Raw genomic sequence first — 23,224 nt, forward strand, 5'->3', positions numbered from 1 at the left:
CCAACTAAAGGAGTCCTCACAGGACAAGGTCACTTTCTGAAGCAATTTCTCATGTCTTGAATGCTTGGGTGTATTTAATAATTCCCCAGGTATCATTGCAGCATATTAAGATAGCACTGATCAGAGAGTGTTTGAAGGTTTGTTGTCACAGCATCAGGCACTGGGCATTGGTTTGAAAGGGCCAATTGCTGGGTGCTGGTTGTGCCCCTGCATTTAAAAAAAAAAAATAAATATATATATATATATAGTGAGATCCAACATTCTGGATGGGTAAATATGATTGGGAGTAATTTTCTGGATGCTTGCTTATCTGCGTGGGATAAAGGGACCTTGGGCAGTGTAATGCCAGAGCTGCAAAAAATCACAGATCTGTTTCAGTACTAACACTGCAGTTCTGCAGCAGAAGGACAGCACATGGAGTACTGGAGTCTTCCTTAGCTTTTATTTTGGGTCTGCCTTTCTGTTTGGTCTGGGAATTTAGTGTCTGGAGCTTGATACAATTCTGGATACAATTTGCAAAAGCTTCAATGCTTTTGTTGCTCTGTATGAGCTCTTTGTTTTCATTGTACTGCTGTTATGAAAGGTCTTGAGCAACGTCTAGATAGAAGAAACATTTTGTCAAGCATAAATGTACAAAATGTGTCAGGATAGTCCTTTCAGCCTGCATGTGTGCTTTAAGGGCTGTCTATAGGAAGGTGTTGTGCCATATTTAGCTTAGTCAAGGTAGTGGTGGGAAGCACATTGTCAGTAAATTGTCTTCTGAGTGATTTTCAGTATGAAATGCTGTACAAAGTAACACCTTGTCCAACACTGCTGCACTTACAAAAGTTTCCTTCCTGATAAGAAAACAGCACTGTAGTGACTTAACAGCGACATGATTCTTTTGGGACTGCCACTGGAGCGTGGTATGAAGGATGTGCAGAAAATAGTAACAGTAGATTTTTTTAGTGCTGACTTTTAGGCTTTCAGCCTGTATATCAGATCCAGTTCTCCAAAATCAATCACTTTCTTGATGGCCTGTTCTGCCCAGGGATCCTTTAGCTATGAATAGGGATGAGAAATAGATCTAATAAGCTCTTTTTACAAAATGCTGCTGCTTCCTTTCTCTCTGGCTTTTCTTAACTCAGCTGTACATTGGAGTTAGAAAGGCATCTACTATAAAATCAAGATTCTGGAGAATCCCATCGCATGAAAGTTGCATTTATGGATTTCTTTCCTGTGAACTGAAATTAGTCTCTTCAAAAGCATTGTATCTTAATGGCTTGTGTTGCTATCAAATGGTAGGAGGAAGAGATACTGTCATTTGGTTTCCATGCTGTAGATAATGCTTTTCTGGGTGATCATCTCCCGCTACTTTAAATTACCGTGGTCTTTCCTGTGTTGAAAAAAAAAAAACAAACTACAACACCTGTGCCTAACTGTTGGAGAAATGAAAAAAAAAAAGTACTTGAGCAGGAATTAATTGTCAAAACCAACATCTAGCAGTACAGAATAAAGTATGCTCAGTAGAATTTTGTGTGTATGTACATTCTGACACACATACATACATGCAATTAAGAGTCAGTGATGCATTTGCAAGATGATAATGCTTCCCAGCTTTTCCAGAAACACTGCCACGAAGGCATAAGGCACATAATTATTTAACACGGATATTTTTTGCCTTGTCTTAAGATGCCTTTGTGCAAACATGAGATTCTAGCACTGAAACTTCAAACAGATCACACTCTGTAAACACTTGAAGTACCAGCCTATATTTAGTCCTTATTAAAATTGAGCAGTATGCTGTTATGTGAGTAATTCTCTGACATTACTGGGAAGACTTTTAGGATAATAGAATAAGGTCAGTAATGTAAAACTAATCCCATCTCAGAGTTTTGCTGGTTATTAACTGTTCAGCCAATATGCAGGCCAGGACAAGTGCTCAGGAGCAGGAGGATCAGTGCAGTGCTGTTCTGAGATGCTGTGCTCTGGGAGAGTCCAGCATTGCCCTGGATATTCTTGCCTTAGGATATGGAACATGTGCCACCCTAACATGCGGAGTGGATTTAAATACGTGTAGAAGAAATTAATTTGAAGCACATTGTGAAAGTATTTAGGGGGAACATGAGATAAAGTAGTTTGAAAAAATATTGGCTTATACTGCAGGATAGACTCCTGTTGTTTTTAAGGACAAACAGGACAGAAATAATTTGCCAAGAATTGTTGGCGTAGTATAACACATCCAGTTGTGATATGAAGTAGCAAAGATTTCTTCTGGAAAATATTGTAACTTATTGCATAGGACAGTGGTATTTCAGGGTCATGTGTCCAGAAAATGCACATTTAACTGTGCAGCTGCCTTTTGGCACTGTAGAAATACATCCACAACTCAAGATGGGTTGAGGAGTGTCACAGGTCTTTTTATTGTTTCATGGGGTAAACTCTGTAAGAAATGGCTATGTTTATGTCTGTTACCGTTCTTTCTGATGGTTAATTGTTGTAAAGAAGAAAAGCAGTTGGCTTTTCAGGAGAATTGTCTCTGCATGTGCCTTGGCCTTTGATCCCACCCACCTGCCCCATGAGGGACCTAATGGAGTTCTAGGGTAAGACAGGGGTTGTAATGGACAAGTCAAGTAGAGGGATGAATGTCTCAATTTCTGTCTAGAGGAATATGGGAACAGACTTGTATTTGATTTTTGATTATTTTTTTCCCACACTAATACTAAGTCTTGTCATTTTACTTGTATCTTTCCAAGTGCCAGACTTTGATTTAGGCCATGTGGCACAATTCAGGTTTAGCCAGGAAATCGTTTTATTGACAAGCTGTTAGTTATGGCTTCTTGTTTTCAGAAAGAGTAAGTACAGTTGTGCACAAGTAACTTGGATAGCTGTACCTATAAGTCCCCAAGAGTTTTTTTCTTGAGACTATATCTAGAAAATAAAATTTTTCATAGAAGGAAAAATAAAATCAGGTGATAAAGTGCTTTTTCATAAGGGTACTTAATAGTGAAGGTTACTTTTATTAGTAATGCATTAGACATTTGCATTATCCAGTGTAAGGGTAGCAGTAATGTTATGAGAAGACAGACTTTTGAAACAACTCTTCAGTTGATACTATTTTCAACAGTTTGTTCTACGTTACTGTTTTAAGATAGTAAACATTTGTGCTTTAGTTGAGTGTCTTAAAAATTTGAATGCTGAAAATTTCAGGTATAGACTGAGAAACATTAAAAGTTCCTTTAGCAGTGTTGTGTGTCTGTTCTTAGGGATTTGCTCAGTGAAGGAACATTTCCAATCTCTGCTTGAAATACTTTGGGCATTTGGAACCATTTTATATTTCACTAAGGTGCTGCCATTGTGTTGAGGACAGCAAGTCAATGGAAGTCAAAGATCTTGGGAATATTTCTTCCTGTAGTGCTGGTACTGTACTGGTAATGGCCCTTCAAAGCAAAAGGCTGATTGGAATTTGGAGTGTCTCTCTCACACTAAAATTATTTTCATTTTATTTTCAAAAGAATGTCTGAAATGCAAATAACACTCCTTCAAAACTTCTGTTTGTGTGTGTTGTAGCTCAGTTGAAGGTTGGTGATTTGAATGCCCTTCTAATGTTGTGTTTTAAAGCCCACTGTGATATAGCATTGCACAACTAAATAATGGTAATGCACTCATTTCTTCTGAAACTTAATCTTGGAAATTATGCTTTTTTTTGGCTCAGTTGTTAAATGGAGCATAGCAGGAAAAAATTGAGATTACAGGAATGTGGTAACGAATGGAATGCGCTTGAGTTTGGTTGGGGTTTATTTGTTGTGAAATGGAGGAGTTGCAGTGTCTGTTGTGCTTTACCTTGTCATACAAATCAGGCATTATGCAATAGATGTGTCTAAAATAATTTTGAATAGAGGTTTGGCTTAGTATTCTGCCTGTTACCTGCAGGCCATCTGAATTTATGGGCCTGGTTCTGTCTGTATGGTTTTGTGCTTATTAGTAGCAAACCTCTGAAGACTTCAGGGAGTAAATAAATGCAGGAGAAATTCTTTATGAGGTAAAGATAATGATCTGAATCTGACTTGTGGAGAACTGGGTAGGAGTCGATAGCACTTTCCCACTTAATTGCTGGCATAAAAGAAAATGACAGTATTATTTAGGAAAGTTGGGATAGCTTTTAAAATCACATTTGTCAAAACCACTATAAATTAGGGTGATATTACACTTTTAAATGTGGTTGCTTTAATATTCGTTAAAAGCAGAGTAAGTAAACTGACAAAGTTCATGAAAGATGCCCTGGGTTTAGCTAGGGAACAAAAGGAGATTTGGTCATTCATTAGTATTTTAAAGATTGCACTGTTCTGACTTGGTGTCATAAAGTAGCATCTTAGTTCATGATCATATAATTTGAGTGTGTCCAAGAGACAGTTTAAGTGACTGCTGTCATGCTAGATTTGTGCTGGAAATTGTTATAGCTATTAGTGCCAGTTATATAGCTGCTCCTGAAAGGAAATGGGCTCTTGCTTATGCAGTGGGACTGTTGTTGCATAGCAACTACTGTGCTGAAAGCTTAAAATCAGATGCTCCCTTGAAGTTCACTGTGCCCTAATAATGCTTAATTTATCTGTGCCTTACGCTGCCTTTATCGCAGTAGTGAACGTCTTTTATGAGTGTACTCGGTCATGTCTGGAATATACATTTACTTTTCTTTTTCCCTGTGCTTAGAACTGCGTGGAATCATGCGTTTTTTAGCCCAGTTTTATGAAGGTGGAGACTTTAATAATGTGATTACTCACATTGAACCAAAATCAACAGTTCAGGCATCCTGGCCTTTCATAATCCGTAGAAGAAAGGCAGGCCCAGCATCCCTCATGTGTGGGCAGCTTCATCTGGTGCTGTGTTGTCCTGAGTGGAGGCTGTTGCTTGACAAGTAAACATAGATGGAATATTTGGCTAGTTGGCATGCTCATTACTTGTAATTAATGATACCAAAGGATGCCACCGGTGGGTGACATTTGAGTATTGGGGGCAGACTGGGAAATGGGATAGAGAAGGGGAACAGTTGTAGTGAAACAAGAACTTGTGTTTGCTTAGGCGGTGCATTTGGTGGTTGGAGAATTGTCTTATGAAGAAAGGAGATATAAAAGAAAGTCAGGAAGGTATAGGAAATCCTGGCCTATATAAAAGAAAGTCAGGAAGGTATAGGAAATCCTGGCCTATATAAAAGGAAGTCAGGAAGGTATAGGAAATCCTGGCCTATATAAGTTGCTTTGAAATATGCTTTGTATGAAAAGAACCTTTTCCAGCCCTTGAAATATTGTAATAAATACTGATGGGTGTGTTCTCAGGTCTGTACTTGATCCTGAGAATGCCAACGCAGTTCATCATCATTGTGTCCTCAGTGAGCCTGGTCGTGTACTTGCCTGTGTACAGCCTTTGCCTGCAAATGTGCTGTGCTCCAGTTTAGGCTTTAGTGAAGAACTTGCTCAGAAAACGGCATCTTCAGAGGGGCTGAGGAATCTGCTTTGGTAGCTGCTAATTAAATATCTGCCTCAGCCAGGGCTTGAACTTGTTTATGATACCGTGTGCTTCTAAAAAGTGGGTAAATGTCATAGATGTATTTAATCCTGTGTAGCTTTGAAAGAATACCTGGTTTTCTGTGTTGATAATTCAGGACCATCTAGGTGCCATTTTGGGCTGGAACATGTCCTAGCACAGAGCTTTGCAAAGCACTGTGTTGTGTTAAACTTGCAGTGACACAGTGACGCAGCTGTGCTTCATCTCCTGCTTATTTTAATACAGGACTGATATAATCCAGGCCTCTTCCTCCGGTCTAAGTAGTTTGGATATACCAAAGCAGACTAGTCTAGACTATTTGTATTAGCTGCAGGAAGCCTTTTATTGTTGGCATGTTAAAGAGTATTTTTTAATCTGTTTGGCTCTTCCTTTCCTAAACAACAGATTCTGGCTTCTGGTTAGCTATTAAGATGCCTTAGGTTGTTACTGCATAGGGTTACAGTAAATATGGCAGGGTTTTAAACTGATATGCTAAGTAAATCTATTAACTTCTCCAGAATGTATGGTATTAATAATCTTCTGCAATAATTATGTTTATTGGAATTTATCCAGGTTTCTTTTGAAATTATTTAAATTTAAAATCTTTTTTAGCAGGTTTTTTAATTTAGGAAAATTCTTGTTTGATGACTTTATTAAATGTTCCTCTGCATTAATTAGAATGGATTTCTTGCTGGTTGCTTTATTCAGTCAGGACCATAAAATAAATGTCATTGCTTCATACTTCCACAATTTACAAACAAAAGGGTGTATTAAACATCTTCTAGTTTCAACTCATTTTACTAAGCTCCAGTGAATTAATCATTGGATGGAAATAGTTGAAAAATGCAAATGAGGTTATACTGCAGCAGATTTTCAGCACTTTGTCACAAAGACCAGTTCCAATACTTAATCAGTAACTTCTGTCACTGAATATGTATTCATGCAAGCTATTAAAATAGCTTTACTTACAATAAATTTTAGCCCAATTGCAGGTTGCCATAATAGAATTCTTAACTTTACATTAATTTTTTTAAAAACCCTGCAAATTAAGAATTATTTATTAATTAATATGTTAGAAACTTCAAAGTTTATCCAAAGAGAGATGGGTTCTGTAATTCTTAGTAAGTGCTTCTTACTTGTGTGAGTCATCTGGAATGCTGTTCTGTAACTGTTGCAGAAACTTGCCCAGAATAATTGGTATTTTTATTGTATTAAAGCTTCTGTTCATAAATTTCTGTGTGAAAATTGCCTTGTGCTTTTAATTTGTAATACCTGGTAATGTAGTTTTTGTTGTTTTTTTTTTTTTTTAGTAAAGCTACCTTTTGTTATTTTGTTTCACTTAGGAGTTTAAAGGAATTCCTTAAATTTTATCTACAGCTGTATTACTGGTGTTTGTTACCGTAATTTAGCTGATTAATGACTTCACAGAATGTTTATATTTGCAGTATAGGTAATTCTTAGTCTCCTAAGTAAGGCTACTGAACATCTGGAGGAAGTAAACACATCAGCTGTTACTTTCCCCTTTTTTCTTGTTGATGATTAGAAATGGAAAAACATCCATTGTGTTACATAGAAGACTTGATTTAAATGAATATAAGTTGTTCTATTGAGAGCTCTCTTCAGAGATCCTGTGTTCTGTTCAGAATTATGACTAAAAGCTGGTGAGTGGCCTCACCTCGCTGTTGATCTGTGTTAGGACAATGCTCAGTATCTCCAGTGAAGTATTCCTGGTCCCTAATGAGGTTAAAATGCCAAAGCTATTATGGAAACTAGAAACAGAATCACTTGTTTGAAAACCTTCCATTTTTACTAACTTTTATTTGTTGTATTGATAATATTCCTAATTGTGCAGAAAATGTGACCTTCTGGAAGTGTGCTGACACACTTTGAAGCAGGATTTTAATTACGTCAATTTGGTCTGTAAGTGTAATCAAAATAAATATTCTGTAAGTGTAATCAAAATAAATATTCTGTAAGTGTTCAGTGGAACATGATGAAAAGCTTTTTCTGCAAATCTGTTTTTGCAGTTTTTTGAAGGTTTAAGAGATAGGTGGACAAGTTTGTGTCCCTTGACAAGCAATCAACTTCTGCTTTTCTTATTTTTGAGGCTTCATTTACACCCTGTCCTGTTGCCAGACGTTCCCATTGATGCTCAAATGCTCTTGTAAAATCCAGTCAGGCCAGGTCACCTGACATTGTTAAACTCTGGCAGTGATGTAATAGCTAAATACATTTTAATCAGATGTGGTCCAACTACTTCTCTGATCTCTGTGGCAGTACCTGTTTGAAAAGAAACAACAACAACAAAAACAACTCCTCACATGTGTGCTTGGTCTCCTACGGAACCACATGTCTTTGTTCTCTACTGAGGATGAAAATGGGTTTAATAACCCTGGCAATAACTTAAGATTTTTCTAAAATGCCATTTGAGGCTTTTGATGCTGTGAGTAATTACCTGGCTTAATATCAGGAAATGTGTTGTGGAATATTTATATATAAAATTTTGGAAAATTATTTGAAGTGTTTGTAAAACAGCTAGAACTCTAAAGTTCTTGAAGGTGAATCACCTAGTGAATCACAAGGAAGAGAAATGGTGTACAGCTGATTTCATCCATTGCACTTGTGACAGCAGCTTGTGTGTTTGGCAGACTGTCACAAATGCATTTATTGAAAGAGAGAGTACTGTCCTGTAGTGATATATTTTACATTTGTGTGCAGTTTAAGTGAGGATTTCTTCTAGCTGCCTGTTCCTGTAGGTCAGGTGTTCTAGCTCATGGGAAGTATCTTCCAAAAGACCAGATTTCTACTCTATGTTTGGATATTTGTTTAAATTATTGACTTAAACAGAATCCCAAGGCTTGGTGTTATCACTGTTCATTGTTAACTTCAGAAAATCACATTGGCTGAGGCTCTTAGCTGGAGCCAAGTAAGTGCAGAATGGTGCAGGCAGGTGGTGAAGCACAAATCAATTTTGCCAGTTTGTCCTCTCTGTTCAATTTCTTCTTAGCTTTGATCACATCCATGGGATGAAATGTTCAGAGTCCCATTTTTGAATAAATACATGTGGATAATATGTTTTGAAGGAACTTCTTAGGGTGCTAAACATATTTATATAGTACTGCATACATGTTTATTTCTAGGAGAAGGAGCTACAGCAGAAGTTCCCTCATCTTTTGTGATTCTGTCTCTGTGTACTCTGGTAGTCCTGGTCATTCTGCTGGCAAACTGTGTCTCCTGCTGTAAAGACCCTGAGATAGATTTCAAGGTAAGACCTGAAGTTATCAGTGTGGGTACAAGTGATATTCTCAGCTGCATCCTGGTGCCAGAATACTTGATTAGTTGTGCTGATACTCTGCAGTGTCACTGTACATCCTCTCTTCTGAAACAGCCAGTGACTGTTTTCCTACAGGCTGTGAGTCCTGATGCAGCTGTTTAACTAATTGCTCCCTGCTGCAGTAAGGGTGTTTAATGCTTTTCCAAAATAATAACTAGCTATCAGAATCAGTAGTAAAAGTTACACCTTTGAGACAATTCTGCTGTCAAGAAATTTTTTGTTGTTTTTCTATGTTTTGTTTTGTAGTCTGCAGGTGGGGTCTGTCAAATAAGAATACTGAAGATGCATATCCACTGTAGCAAAACTCTTGAGAAATTGTCGTCAGAGAATTGTTCCTTTTGGAATATCTGTAATCAGTGTTCCTAAAATTGAGTTTTGCTCTTATTTCTAAATGGAGAATATTTGGCCTCAACAGTTCATGGTAATTCATTCAAAGCCAGGGCCAGCATTTAAAGTAAAAGCACAAAGCAAAAAAAACCAACACCATCAACAAAACCCAAACCACCAAACCCACAAAAACCCAACTAAACAAAAATCCCTTGATTATTAAAAGCAATGCTTTAATCTCTTTAAGACAGCAATTAATAGAAAGCTGGGAGTAGAACACTAAATATCTGTCACTATTCTTGGAAAAAAGCTAAGCTTCCTTAGCAGTGCTCATTCAAACTGAAAGAAATGTATTAGTACTTATTTAAAGGCAAGGATCAGCTTGTTTACTAAGACTTCTTCTGTTTAGGAATTTGAAGATAACTTTGATGATGAAATAGATTTTACACCTCCAGCAGAAGATACTCCATCTGTTCAGTCTCCAGCAGAAGTGTTTACTCTTTCAGTTCCCAATATTGCTTTACCAACTCCCTCCCAGTTTCCATCTCGTACAGGTAAAGTACTGGTTTTCATTGCAAAAACAAAAGTAGGCATTTTCAGTGTCTGAAATGGAGTGTGGCTCTTTGTTTGACTTTACTGTAATAAACAACTTGATACAAATTTCCATAAACTGAGCCAACATATTTTGTAGGATAAAGGTAAAAGGGGAAATATTACTTCTAAGATGCTAACCTGTGGCAGAGTAAGAGAGCTTAAGAGAACAAAACGCCCTTAAACCCCCATCTCTAGACTGCTGTCATTATATCTCTATATACCTAAAGGATTTGAAGTACCCTGGGACATTTGTGACTTCTGCTCTTTAGTAGTTTTCTTCATGGCTGTCTTGTCATTGGATTTTAACTACCACCCTTAAATAGAAATAAAAGTGAATCCTTTACTTGACAGTAGTGCTTCTGCTCAGCTGCATCACTTCCTTGATGTCACTGTAGACTATTTCTGCAGTAAATGTGATCTTGGTAAGACAGCATTAGGCTTCGTCCCGCTGCGTGGAAGGGGTTTTGGAATGTCTTCTTTAAAATACAATTTTTGTAAAAGGAAACTTAAGCATCTTATCATATTATAAGCAGAGTTTAGCCTGAAGTACTTACTCGCATGTGCTATTTCACATAATTTTACATACTACTTAGGTTGCTTGATCATTAGATGTTCAGGGAAGCTTCTGGCAAAATTTCTGTACAAATTTCAAGGAACACTGTGTGCCTTTAATACAAGTGACACAGTTGTACAAATGACTCAGTATTTTAAAGAGCTGGGAAAAATTATGAGTGAAAAATTTTGTCAGCTCTTCTGTGTAGCCGTAATTGTTAAAATGAAGCTGTCACAACAAGTGTTTTGCCAGAAGGAAGGCAATGTGCCTGAGTATTTGGATAAAATGTGGTTGCACTGCTGTGTCCTTTGCCATGCTTAGAAGCACATTGACAGTGATTTATACAGCTCTGGCTCTTCCAGTACAATAGTACTGCTCTAAATCTTGTTTGTGGAAATAAATTGCAGGCTAGCTTTCTCAGCTAAGAAAAGGTTTTGTTTAAATCAATTAGTGTTCCTCACCAATTGGGCAGCACAGGGGTCAACACTGCTGAATCTCTTCTGGTGAATGAGCTCTGCCGTAGTTACTGCCCATCCTCTGCGAAGATCTGGGGTTTCTTTTCTGTCCTCCTCTCTGGGCTCTTATATGAAGTATTTTTAGTTGAAAAATGTCCTCCTTCCAGATGGTAGCTACAAGTAGGGCAGTTGGGCTGAAGAATAAAGCAGGCAAACCTTTTCTCTTGAAATGGTACCTCTATATAACTGTAATTGTTAAGATGTACAAACGATGAGTTTTGTCTTAGGTTTTCTATTTTATTTACATAGGAGACTTTTTGTAAGGAGCCTTTTTATAGGTTATTTTCTCTACCTAGATACAGGCAATAATGCACTTTTATATTGGAAGCAGAACTTAGCCTTTTTGCTGAGTGTGTTAAAAACCCTTATGAGTTCATGTTAAAAACATGTAAGTTCACGTTTCATCAGGACAGTTGCTGTGGTTTTGTTGGGGGTGTGTTCTGGTGTAATTTCGAAGCTGGACCTGAGAAAAGTTTCACTTGAGTGCTGTTGTCACAACATTCCCTTCCTACTTTATGTACATCTGACTAGGGTTTGGTGCTTGAGCTGAATGTGTGCACCCAGCTGGGTGTAAATCTTGTAGAAGCTTGCATTGTTTCTTCAGGAGCTGCTAACTTTGGCCATCTGAGTGGTTTGATATGTGTTGCATTTGTTTCGTTGTGTGACAGATGGATCAAAGTCTCAAGTTGCACGTCAGAGTCTAAACTACATCCAGGAAATTGGAAATGGCTGGTTTGGAAAGGTGAGGAGTTCTCTTCATATTGCACAGATTGAGGCTTATTCCCAGCTGACTAGACCTCTGTATTTACTTTAAAATGCTACTCAAAAAAAAAGCATAGAAAAACTTTAGTTGAAATTAGATATTTCCTTGCATGCATTTTTTAGCTGTAATCACAGTGCTAATCTGTGCTTTTAAAATTTACCTGTAGATTCTTACTGGAGACTAGTTAGACATTTTACTTCCACAGATTTGATTTAATACGCTCCTGTTTTTACCAATTCTTTTTAGGAAAAAAATTCAATAAATAAGTGGTCTTCACTAGAAGACATGTTTTCGGAAAGTTGCCATGTAGATCAGTTGTCAAGATTTAAGTATGTGTATTTAATTATCAAAGCTTTGGGTTTGTAAAAAAGCCAGGAAATCTTTCCTGCAACATGTTTTAGCTTTTGTTTTTCTTTGCAGGAAGACTATAAATGTTTTTTCCCCTCTGATTAAAAACACAATCTCTCTTTCAGGTTCTCCTTGGAGAGATCTACACAGGGACTAGTGTAGCAAGGGTAATAGTGAAAGAATTAAAGGCAAGTGCAGGTCCCAAGGAGCAAGAACAATTCTTAAGAAATGGAGAACCATATTAGTAAGTAATGTTTCACAGCTTCATTCTGCTGCAGATAAGTTATGGGTATTGCTTTTGCTCAGTGTTACTGTCTCTACTTGCCCTCCCATATAACTGTAATGTTTTTCTTTAAAATGTGGAATACACTCAACCCAAAGTGAGCACATATTTTAGTGTGCTTTACTTTGTCTGGATGTGCTGTAAAAGATTGGTCAGTGAAGAGCTTTCTCTTCTTAGTGATTTCTAGCATCGTGGCTATATTTACATTTAGGCTTAGGTTGTTGGCATTTGTCTGAAGAAATTTCATGCCTTCTGCTGCACTGGCACAAGTGGTTTTGGAGCAATTTTGGAAAAGTAACTGATCTGGCTGGGAACTAACCCAGCTAAAAAAAAGTTTATCTTGTAGCCAGATCTGTAGCTTGGTGTAGTTCATGAGTTGCATGCTTTTATTTTTGGTATGAGGGGTCGTGGGAGGATGAGTGTGACTCTCATGTGGCAATCCTGGCTTTTGTGGGTTTGAGATCCTGTGAGTTTTGGCTGCTGTCAGTGATACTCTTCAGCAATACAAAGGTACAAATGAAATCTGTGGCTTTGGTACTTGCACCTTCTGTTCCTGCCACCCCCCCTCCACTGTAATGTGTTGAAACTTCTAGTAGGGATTTCAGTGTGTTGCATTTTACTGTGATCTTCCTGCCTTTAACTGTCTTTTTTCACTCCAGCATTCTTCAGCATCCAAATGTTCTCCAGTGTATTGGGCAATGTGTGGAAGCCATTCCTTATCTCCTAGTTTTTGAGTTCTGTGACTTGGTAAGTGCACTTACACGAGATGCTGCAGTTGTTTTTCCACTGGGGTAAATTGTATGGGGTATATTTACTGCCCTTTGCTTTGAAATTATTCTTTTGCTTTCTTGTCTTTTGATTAACCAGAAATTTAGAAGGCTTTTGTTAGTTTATTTTTTTAGATGAATCATAATTGCAATTTTTTGTTTATACTCTTCAGTTTATCACATATGTTCTAAGTGTTGTGGAATGTTCTGAGGAGGCAGATACCTGTTCCTTGATAATGGAATTACCAGTCTCTCTGTCTGCCTTCAGCAAGGAGCTTGGAGGGCAGAGGGTGTCATAGCAGGGAGCTTTATCACAGTCCAGTATCATGTGCACCCACCAACATCACATCCTAAATACTTCCTGTCTGCAATCTTAATGTGCTTTGTTTACCATTTATGTGAAAATGTTAATTTAGGAAAATGGAAGAATTTATTCCCTCTGCCTTCTCCTCTACCTCTAGAGTGCCTAATTTTTCCCATGCTGTGCTGCCTTGTACTAAAATGCAACGGTGGGCTCACTTCTGTATCAGTCATGTGTATTCTAATAGCTGGAATTTTCAGTTTCAGTCTTCATTCTCTTCCCAATCCTTTCCCTTATGGTTATCTTCTTTGCCCTATATTCTTATCCTTTTATTTCACTATCATTCCCTTTCTACCCCCCAAGCAACTACCTTGTGCTTCCTAGGCACCAAAAGAAAAGCTAGGAGCACACTGAAGGGTGTTCCCACTGCTTTCAGTGCCACATGGTCCCTGGAATGCAAGGGACAGCTCAAAGCCTTGCTCAGATATACACCCAAATCAGATTTAACTGCAGTCCTTGGAATGTTCATGAGTGTAAGGAAGGGGGGCATGTACAGAGCTTTTGAACTGTGCCCAGGGTGCAGAGGTATGAGAGAGAAAAATTTGGATCCATGGGCTGGAAAGACTTGAATTGTTTTATTATAGCATAACACATTACTAAAACCAAACAAGCCCCAGAGTCCAAGTGGCTGTCTAAACATTGGCTCAGTAGCTGCTTTTAAGGTTTGTTGTGTAGATATCACCCAAAGCAGAGTTCCTTGGGAAATGTCAAGACAGAAATGATGTCAGAAGTGCACAGATGTTACTAGGGAATGAGTCTTTCAGAAATGAGATAGTTTGCATTTATAAATTTCAACGAGATTTTTTTTTTTTTACCAGTTTCACTACTGGAGAATTTCCCTTTAAGCTCAGGTGCAAAAATCTGCTTCTAGTTGCCTCAGGCAATTTAAATTACTTAGCATGAACTTGACTTTTTTGAGAAATACCAATTAATCTGTTACCTTAAATAATTATATTTTTTCCATGCTGCTCTTTTGCTCCAGTATATTAACTGTGGTAAATTAATGAAGCAGAAGTGCTGATAAAGTCCTTCTTTTCCAAATGGAAGAAATGCCTGACCTTTTTAAGTGACTGATCAAAGTGAAATGTTCTGGGTTTGCTAACATTTAGAAACTCTGTGCCTAAGGTTAACAGATAAGGTTTTTCATAGTTTTTCAGTATAGAAATAGAATACTACTTACTGGTTTTCAAACCTGCTATTCAAATTGGAGTTTCTTTAAAAGGATCCTGGAAAGAATTGCATTTTACAGAGTCTATCAGATATACATCCAAATCAGATTTAATTGCTGCCATGTTTTCAAATAGTTATGTGATTTAATCCAACTTAAATTTGAAGATGAAGTAGCTTTTAAAGATTGCCCTACTTTAGGTATACAGGAAAAAATATCCTTGTTTGATTCCTCATTATTCCAAAAGTTGTCATGATCCTGCAGAGTAATTTGGTAAGGGTTTTATTTAAGGGGATAAAATAGATTTTCACTTTAACTGGGGGCAGTAAACTTGACAGTTAAAATGGTAGTTTTACAAATTTGAGTGTAGTTAGGTAATTTCTTTGGTATGGAAAATAAATGTCTGTGGTCATTATTCTATTCCAAGTGAACTAAAACTTGGTTTTAGAAAATAATATATTACAGTCAGTTAAACATAACTTGTATATTAAAGTCTGGTTCACTTAAAAATTTCTTACTTGGTAGAACTGAGTATCTCCTAGACATGATGGTGTTTTTTCCTTGTGCACACAAATACTCAGGGGCTGTGCAGACAGGACAATGTTCCCTTTGCAGTTTGATGCAGAGCCTGGGCCAAGTGAGCAGCTCAGTGTCCCTGTCCATCACTACAATTCTTGTTGTGGTCCAGGGCCTGGAGTGGGAGGTGGCAATGCTGGAGTAAGTGCAGAGAAGAGACAGGAAGGAAGGGACGTGAGGGAATCACGATGGAATAGAAGATGTGGCTAATAGGTTTTTTTAGTAAAAAGGTTTCTTAGGGAAGTATCAGAAAGCTTTTTATCACTGCAGTTGGAATTGCAGTTATTTATATTTTTTTAAACTTCAAGTAATTGGTCTCAAAGCTCCTTTTGAACTTCTTTCCCCTGAAATTGGGTGAATTGGTGTGCATGGAGGTGCTTCTGGAACAGTCAGGAGTGATTCTTCAGCAGAAAAAGCATAAGGGCAGGTGGAACTGAAGTGGCTGTTTAAAGGTTCCAGTGTCTGTGGTGACTGTTGTTCAGGTGGGAAGGACGAGAAATGTGGTCCTGTTCAGCTGCCAGTGGTTTAATGCTGAGCTAAAGCTCTTTCCCTTATGTTGTGGTGGTGTCTGTGAATATCCAGCAAAGTAAACTTGTTTTAATCCCTCTTGTGTGTTTAAGAATTGAGTAGTTCTGAAAAAACATGGCAAGAAGATAAGCTTTGTTGGATAGGAAGTTTCAATATCTTCAGGTGACAAGTTCTTTTGAGGCTCACGTGGCAGTGTTGACCTTGTTCAGCAAATTTGGCATACTAAGTAACAAAAAATGTAGCTATTCTGCTGACCAACTCAGTCTGGAGGGTACAGAGGTTGTTTTATTCAAACTCCTTCAAACTCAAGGCTTATCACAGCGAGTCCTCCTTTTGCTACTTTTCTTACATGGTTTTGTAGCCTTTTTAGGGCCAGTTGACCTTGTCTTGGCTGCTCAGGCAGCACTGTTGGATTATCAGTTCCCAGGCTCCTTGGCATTGAAAGGTTTTGATCAGAGGAAACTGTAGTGCAGAGAAACCACAGCTGTCAGGGTGGCAGTGCTGAATGTCAGGCAGGCTGGCTTGTTTTCTTGACCACAGAAACTCCTGATACATTTGTTACACAAGATTGCTGGTTGCATGTGCAAGAACTGTTTTGGCTAACATTTAGTCTATTTTATAATGTAACCCAAGTTGCTTTGTATTCCTTGCTTTGCAAAGCTGGGAAAGAAACGAGAGAAATCAGTTGCACATAAGTGATTTAAGCTGTTAAAGTCTATGCTTTGCCTGTGTTAAAATTATTTAGAAAATAGTAAATATGAAAAGAAATACTCAAAAAGGTTGAAAAGCCCCTTTCCCCATATTAGTTGCATTGTATGTTGGTGCAGTCTGCTGTGAATAGTTAACTGTTCACTGTTAAACATTGCAGAATGATGCCAGGTTAAAAATAGTGGTAGCTGTCTTATTAACTTTAATATATTACTCAGCCCTGTGTGTGGCCAGCATTTTGTCAGCACAGCAAATCCTCTAATGGATTGACATAATTTATGAGTAAAAGGAAAGTTATTCAAATGTGGAAGTTGCATGTATATTGTGAGGCTGATTTACCTATCAAACTCTCACAGAAATTCTTGAAGTCTTGCAATTCCCTGGGCAAATGAGATCAGCAGGATGCAGTATTTGCCTGGAGTGCTCTGTAGCTTACTTTAGGGATGCTGCTGGTAGGGGAAGGTGACTGCTTGTAGTGATTGGTTCTTTTGGTTCTTTTTTTAATTACTGCCACTTGAAAGCATGTTCTAATAAAAAAAGAATCTTTGCAATGAAATAGTTGTAATGGAAGAGTTCAGTGAATCTGTTTAATGATCATGGACAATATGGATATGGGCAAAAGAACAGATTTATCAGTCGTGTGTGGTTTAACAATAAGGGGAGGATTTGTCAGTTTATGACAATTTGGTGGAATGTTTTCAGTAGATGCAATTTGGTAACCATTTCACATTTTTAAAACCATTCATCAGTTTTAAAACAGTCAGTGCCTTCTGGTTAGAAAGTCATGTCAGACATTTGGGTGTTCACATGAACCTAATAAGGAATTTGCACAAACTAAAAGTTGCCAGAGTACTGACTGTACGTGTGCCCCAGCTTCTGTCTGTTACAGAGAAAATGTATATTAAAATTTACAAAAATGGCTGAACTGAGAAGGATGGGAAGAAAGGTAAAATTTAGTTCTTTGTGGAATCCAAGGAGAGGAGAAAAAAGGCAGAGAGTGGCTGAGGAGGTTGGAGAGAAAGTAGAGCCTTCCTCAAGCATGATTATTGAGCTTTTTATATTTAGATGTCTCTGCAGTGAATTTTGCAGAGCTGCATTTATTCAGATATATATAACCTTTGATATTTACTGTGTTAAAAAATCTGTCAATAAAGGGCCATTTTGTGGCTCTCAAAATAGTGCAGGGATAATGTTGCTCTCTTGCTAGTGTCTGCTTTTAGGCAGGAAAGCATCATAGGATAATTCAGGCTAGCAAGGAGCTCAGGAGGTCTCCAGCCTCCTCCTCAAAGCAGTATCATCCTGAGGTCAGACTGGATTTCTCAGGACTTGGTCCAGCTGAATCCTGAAAACATTCAGGAATGGAAACTGTGTGTTCTTTCTGGGCAGCCTGGACTTATGTTCATGTCCTTATGTGAAAAGCTATTTTCCTTCCACTCAGTCTGAGCTGTCTGTGTTTCAGCTCATCCCTGTTCTCTCTCATCCTCCATCCATGCTCCACAGGGAGCAGCTTGGCTTAGTCTTTAATAACTTATACTGGGCAGTCATTATGCTGAAGTCATTCTTTCTCCATGCAGAATGAGCCTGGTTCCCTCGGCTTCTCCTCGTGGGGAAATGCTCTGACCCCTGACTGTCGTGGTGGCTCTTGCCTGAACTTGCTCCAGTTTGTCTTCTTGTGGGCACAGTTCTGAGCACAGGATCTGTGTGGTCTGACAATTGCTGAGAAGGTGGTGAGAGCTCTCCTGGGCCTGGCCCTCTTTGTGCAGCCCAGGAGCTGCTCCCAGCCTGCTGCCAGGGCACACAGAGCTCACTGGAGCTCACTGCCCACCAGGATGCCCAGGTCCCTTCCTGCAGAGCTGCTGCCCAGCTGGCCACTGCTCACTTTGTGCTGTTGTAAGGGATTTTTTCCTTCCCAGCTGTGAGAGTTTGCAATTGTGTTTCTGGAGTTTTGTAAGGTCCCTGTTGAAACATTTTTCAGCTTGTCCAGGGTCTTCTAAAGGGCAGTTCAGCCCCTGTGTGTGACCACTGGTTCATCCCAGTTTGGTACAAGCAATGTCCTTTTAAGGCAATACCAAAAGTTCCTATTTTAAATATTTAACCTTGAGTCTAGCCTTAATGAGACCAGAATGGAAACAGAACCAGTATGTTTCAAGGTGCTGGATTTAATAAAAGTTGGTTTTCCTACAAAAATATATGCCTACATGAATAATTTACTAAATAAAGGATGTCACACAGCACTGCTGTTACTAACATATTTAAAAATTAAAAAGTAATTCCTGGGTGCATTTCAGGCATCCTAGGAACTTAATCCACCTGGGACAAGCCCTAAGCAAGCAGTTGCTGTTTTAATGAATGACAGTTTTAGAATATGATTTTCTTTAGGCTCTTGCTGCCACCTACAGTCAGCTCAGCTGGGAGTTCAGGGCTTGTATTCCTTGGGCTCTGCTGTTTGGAACTGCATGTGTTACAAACACTGTTCTTTCCTAATTGTTTGGAACTCTGCTCTGGCAAGAGCTTCCTGGCCCAGGATTTGGGAAGACAATGGACAAAGACAAAGCCCAGGATGTTATGCTGGTGAAACAAGTTGTGCTATACATTGAGCAGTCTCAATACAGAAATGTCTTTAAAATAATTTGCTAACCTTTTAGACAGTCTGTATTTTAAATAACAAAAATACAGGACTGGTGGATTGAAAGTCAATCTGTGAGAAAATTAACAACAATGGCATGAAAAACTTGTTCTTTTCCCTTGCTTGGATTCTCTTACTACATAAGTCTTTCTTTTCCTGAATGTTTGGACAGTATTCACTTATTTTTCTCTATTTCAAAGCTGTTCTTTTTTGAGTAGTTTATGGAGTGCTTCCATGGGCTCATTAATTACATATCTATTGCTCAGCATTGCCTGGGTTCAGTAAAACTGCTGCCATCATCAGAATTTTCTGACTGGAATGGGCTGTATTACCATGCTTTTTATGTAGAAAACTCTGGTGAGCTAGCAATGTCTGAAACTCTCGTCTCTCCCTTCCAGCCCCTTATAGATTTCCAGACAGCTTTGCTGATTTGGAGCACTTGAAAACTCATCTCATTTAAAAACAGAGGCTCATCAAACTCTTTTTTTAATGGAAGTTATTAATACATGACAGATTTTATGTGGCAGTCTGATCTAGGATGTTAATTACTAAATTATTAGATTAAAAACCCTTAAGGACAATACCAAATGCCTTAGATGACTTATGTAAGATCCTTTATGGAGACTGGAAACTTGAGGAGCTTTATTTTATTGAACATAAATGTGTTAAATAAATAATGTGGTCAGTTGGATCTTTATTTAAAATAATTTTTTTTGAGTCAACCAACATATAAGGCTAATATCTTCAATTTCTTTTACAGGGTGACCTGAAAACTTACATCTGCAATGAGCAGGAGCACATTAAAGGAGAGTCTCAGCTAATGCTGCTGCAGAGAATGGCGTGCGAGATTGCCGCTGGCCTCGCTGTGATGCACAAACACAACTTTGTGCACAGGTAGGCTCCAGAGGAATGCCAGTCAGTCAAGATGCACTCTGAAATTCAGCTGGGTGTTTTCATTAAAATCCAGGGGTATTGAAGACTGTGTTTCCACAAACATGTGAAATAGCCTGAGGCATGAAGGTGTGATGCTAATGAAGGAGCTAATTGAGCTGTTCCGTGGTGTTCAGCTCCACCTGCCTGAAAGCCATCACCTGCTCTTTGGGTTTGCAGCCCGTAGAACACAAGCGGGTGCCAAGCCAGTCCACGTGTAGTTGTTTGATTAGTTCTTGGCCATGTCAAATTAATTTTGTTTATTGTGAAGGGATGGAAGTTAAAATTCAGTTACAGTGAATCTTACGTGCTGTGAATTTTCATTAGATTGTAGAAATGTGGAACTTCTTTGGTAATGTTACCAGTATTACTAAAAATGGGGGAAAAAACCTTCTTTCTAATGCAGTAAGGAGGAAGCTGAATTTAGAGGGAAAATCTGACTGAAAGGGGTATTTTCTCACTGATATTCATGTAACCTTTAAATCTTCGCTAAAGGAGGTAGTCAGATTTCAAAGTAATTATGCTAGGAGAAGAATCTTGTTCCCATCAGGGGAAATGCTAGATTTATTTTTAATTAATATCATTATCTTTAATTAAAGTTAATATAGTGAATATTGAAAGAATGGCAGTAGTTGCAAAAGGCTGGGAAAATTCATTCATGAAACAAGATGCCCAGAAAAATACAATAATTTTTTTTTTTTGCTTTAATTGTAAAGGTATTAACGAACTGGAAATTATTAACTTCCAAGATGACTAAAATATTAAAGTGAATGTGTTCTCCAAATGTGTCTTTCATGGTGAAACCTTGGGTGCCACAAGACAGTTACTTTGTCAGTCTGTTCTCTGCTGTAGAACCAGCACTTGCATCACCCTTTCATTAAGTCAGGAGCTTGTGTTGGAGCTTGTTAATGCACATCTTGCTGCATAAGGAAGGCAGAGATCTTGTCTTCAGGAAGAAATGAACTCTCAAACCTAAGTCTTAAATGGTGCAGGTTTAAAACAGCAGCAAAACCCCAAAGCCTGGACTCAGCTGGTGGCTGATAAACAGAGCTCTTCTTTTAACCCATTTAACAATTTCAAATTACTTGAAGGTAATACCAGTTGTACCTGTCTAACAGAGGGATCAGTTTCTTGTCTTGCAGCAGCATGGCTCTGTAGGTATTAATTTTAACAGTACATTTTCAGTGAAATACAGATAAACTTGCTAAATAATTAATCTGTGGATCTGCAAGATTCTCATTGTAATGTTTACTTCTAGCAACACTATCCTGATGCTGTCAGAGTAAGTGGTAAAGCTCCAGCATCAGTGATTTTGTTGTTAGTGGTAAATTCAAGCAGCCAACAATTTTTCTCTTCCAGGATATTTATTTAAATAGTATAAAACAATTTGGCAAGCTCTGGGACATACGTGAAGGTTATAAATGTGTTTCTAGCCTGTGTAGTTCAATGACTGGAAAGGAAAACATCATTGTCTGTGTTTGTAGCAGACAAGCTGTGGCTTTCAGACCATTTTTACTTCAGAGGCTTTTTTAAGCTAACAGAAGCAAAGGTAGAGTTCTTCTAGGGCACTTAATTGCCTGGTCCCCTCTGTGCAACTGAAAAGTGAAATATTTGAGCAATTAGTCTGCTGAGCTCTTTGCTGTTGCAGCCACAGTTCCAGCTTCATTAAACTTGCATAAATTTCTGAGTTTGCATGATGGGTCTCTTAAAACTGCCTCTTTGTATTGTTACAGCAGCAGTGCTGTTTTGTGAGTATTTGTGGTCTGGTTTATGGTAGAAACTGGAAGCAAATTCTGTGTCTATTCAAGAGCTTTGTGATTTGTTTATTGGAGGACTTCTATGAAATACATTATTTTTTCCGTTGGTCTTTTTCAAAGGCTGTAGTACTGGTTCACGTGTAATGTATGGATTTGTTATGTAATGAACTTAACTAGATGTAAGATATTACTGGTTGCTCAGTGTGATATTGCAATTATTATTTAATCAGAATTGCTGATAGATTTTGCTTATGACAGCTAAAATGCAAGCCATGCAGTGATAGGTGTGAAGAGGGGTGACATCACTGTAGCATGTGAACAGCCCATGTAATCTCCAGGAGAGGATTGTGAGCAGAATGAAATGAACTGCATGTAAATGCTGTGTGTAGTTTGAATGCTTAAGAGTCTACACCACTGCTCTAGAGAAGTGACTGCAGCTTGAACTTTTTTATATAGGACAGCATAATAGACCAGGTTTTTTGCATGAAAGCTTTAAATGTGATTGCCTTGTCTCGGTGTTTGGTTTTTTTTTGATTCCAGAATGCAGAGTCTCCTTGGCTCTGTGGCTCTAAACTGATTCTTCTTTGAAGCAGTGGGAGTGCCCAGGGAAATCACAGCCTCTTGGTCATAAAAGAAATCTTGTCCAATAAGTCCTCTCTAAGGAGAAACCCTATCAGTGTTTGATTTTTCTGGAAGTGATGAGTGTTTGTGTGGAACTGTAGTGGCCACAGTATTCCAGTGAGATATGGAATCAACTGTTGACATGTTTAGGTTCTAAAACTTAATAAAAATATAAGCAACAAAAAAACTGTCTTAATGTTTGGTTTAGATCACAATTGCATTTTAGAAATTACTTTCCCCAGTTTCTGTGCTTGGGTTTGCAGTGTATATGAGTTGGTTTTTCAGAGTGCATGGACTGGTTTAATTTCCTCAGAAGAGGGAATTAAATTAAATCCAGGAGCACACCTTTCTTGCACCCAGCTTGCCACAGCCTTCAGCAGGATTGAGGTCTATGGGATCAGCCTACAGCCCATGCACAGAGGATTGCTGAAGTGTATCTAGAGTGGATGCTGAGTCCTTAGCACTGTTTTGTGTTACTGATCTGCTCCTGTTACTTGCAACTGTAACCTGTATCTCTGCATAAGTCCTTGACTTTTAGATTCAAAGTTTTTAGAAAATAGTTTTCTTGGTTTTTCATTTGACACTTCAAACTGTGACCTGACTGTTCTAAAAATTGTACCTTCTGTTAACCCATTTGTCTGAATTTGAAGACCTCCTGGTTTGTCTCACTGTTTATTTGTTTGCATTTGCAGTGACTTGGCCTTACGGAATTGCTTCCTTACATCCGATTTAAATGTCAAAGTAGGAGATTATGGTATAGGATTCAGTAGGTATAAGGTAAGTTAATCTTGTCATGGACCACTTTTTAAAAAGGATTCAGGGGCCAAGGTTACAGCAAGCATGCTTGAAAGTTGTGAACTGATAGATTGTCCTTTATTTGAATAATGAACTTTCAAAGTATTACTGGCAAATAACTGTAGCAAGTTAATGTACTAGAATAGGTAC

The 23,224-nt window shown here is 38.2% G+C and overlaps 1 protein-coding gene and 1 non-coding gene across 3 annotated transcripts in view; both read left to right on the plus strand.

Annotated features, from left to right (window-relative positions):
* LMTK2 (lemur tyrosine kinase 2) overlaps nt 1–23,224 on the plus strand; it is a 41,315-nt gene that overhangs the window by 4,597 nt on the left and 13,494 nt on the right. For both annotated transcript variants that reach the window (XR_005981893.2, XM_012577867.5), the window contains exons 2-8: nt 8,661–8,785; nt 9,591–9,735; nt 11,512–11,585; nt 12,080–12,198; nt 12,897–12,984; nt 19,732–19,865; nt 22,972–23,056. Coding sequence is in view for 1 of the 2 variants with exons in the window: in XM_012577867.5 (XP_012433321.5) it covers nt 8,661–8,785; nt 9,591–9,735; nt 11,512–11,585; nt 12,080–12,198; nt 12,897–12,984; nt 19,732–19,865; nt 22,972–23,056 (770 nt within the window). In the remaining variant the exon portion in view is untranslated. The remainder of the gene's footprint in view (nt 1–8,660; nt 8,786–9,590; nt 9,736–11,511; nt 11,586–12,079; nt 12,199–12,896; nt 12,985–19,731; nt 19,866–22,971; nt 23,057–23,224) is intronic.
* Nucleotides 21,158–21,229, plus strand: MIR338 (microRNA mir-338). The gene has a single exon (NR_049064.1). It is a non-coding gene; the product is annotated as a microRNA mir-338 (primary transcript).

Source organism: Taeniopygia guttata, chromosome 14, assembly GCF_048771995.1.
Source record: "Taeniopygia guttata chromosome 14, bTaeGut7.mat, whole genome shotgun sequence".
Classification (NCBI taxonomy): domain Eukaryota; kingdom Metazoa; phylum Chordata; class Aves; order Passeriformes; family Estrildidae; genus Taeniopygia; species Taeniopygia guttata.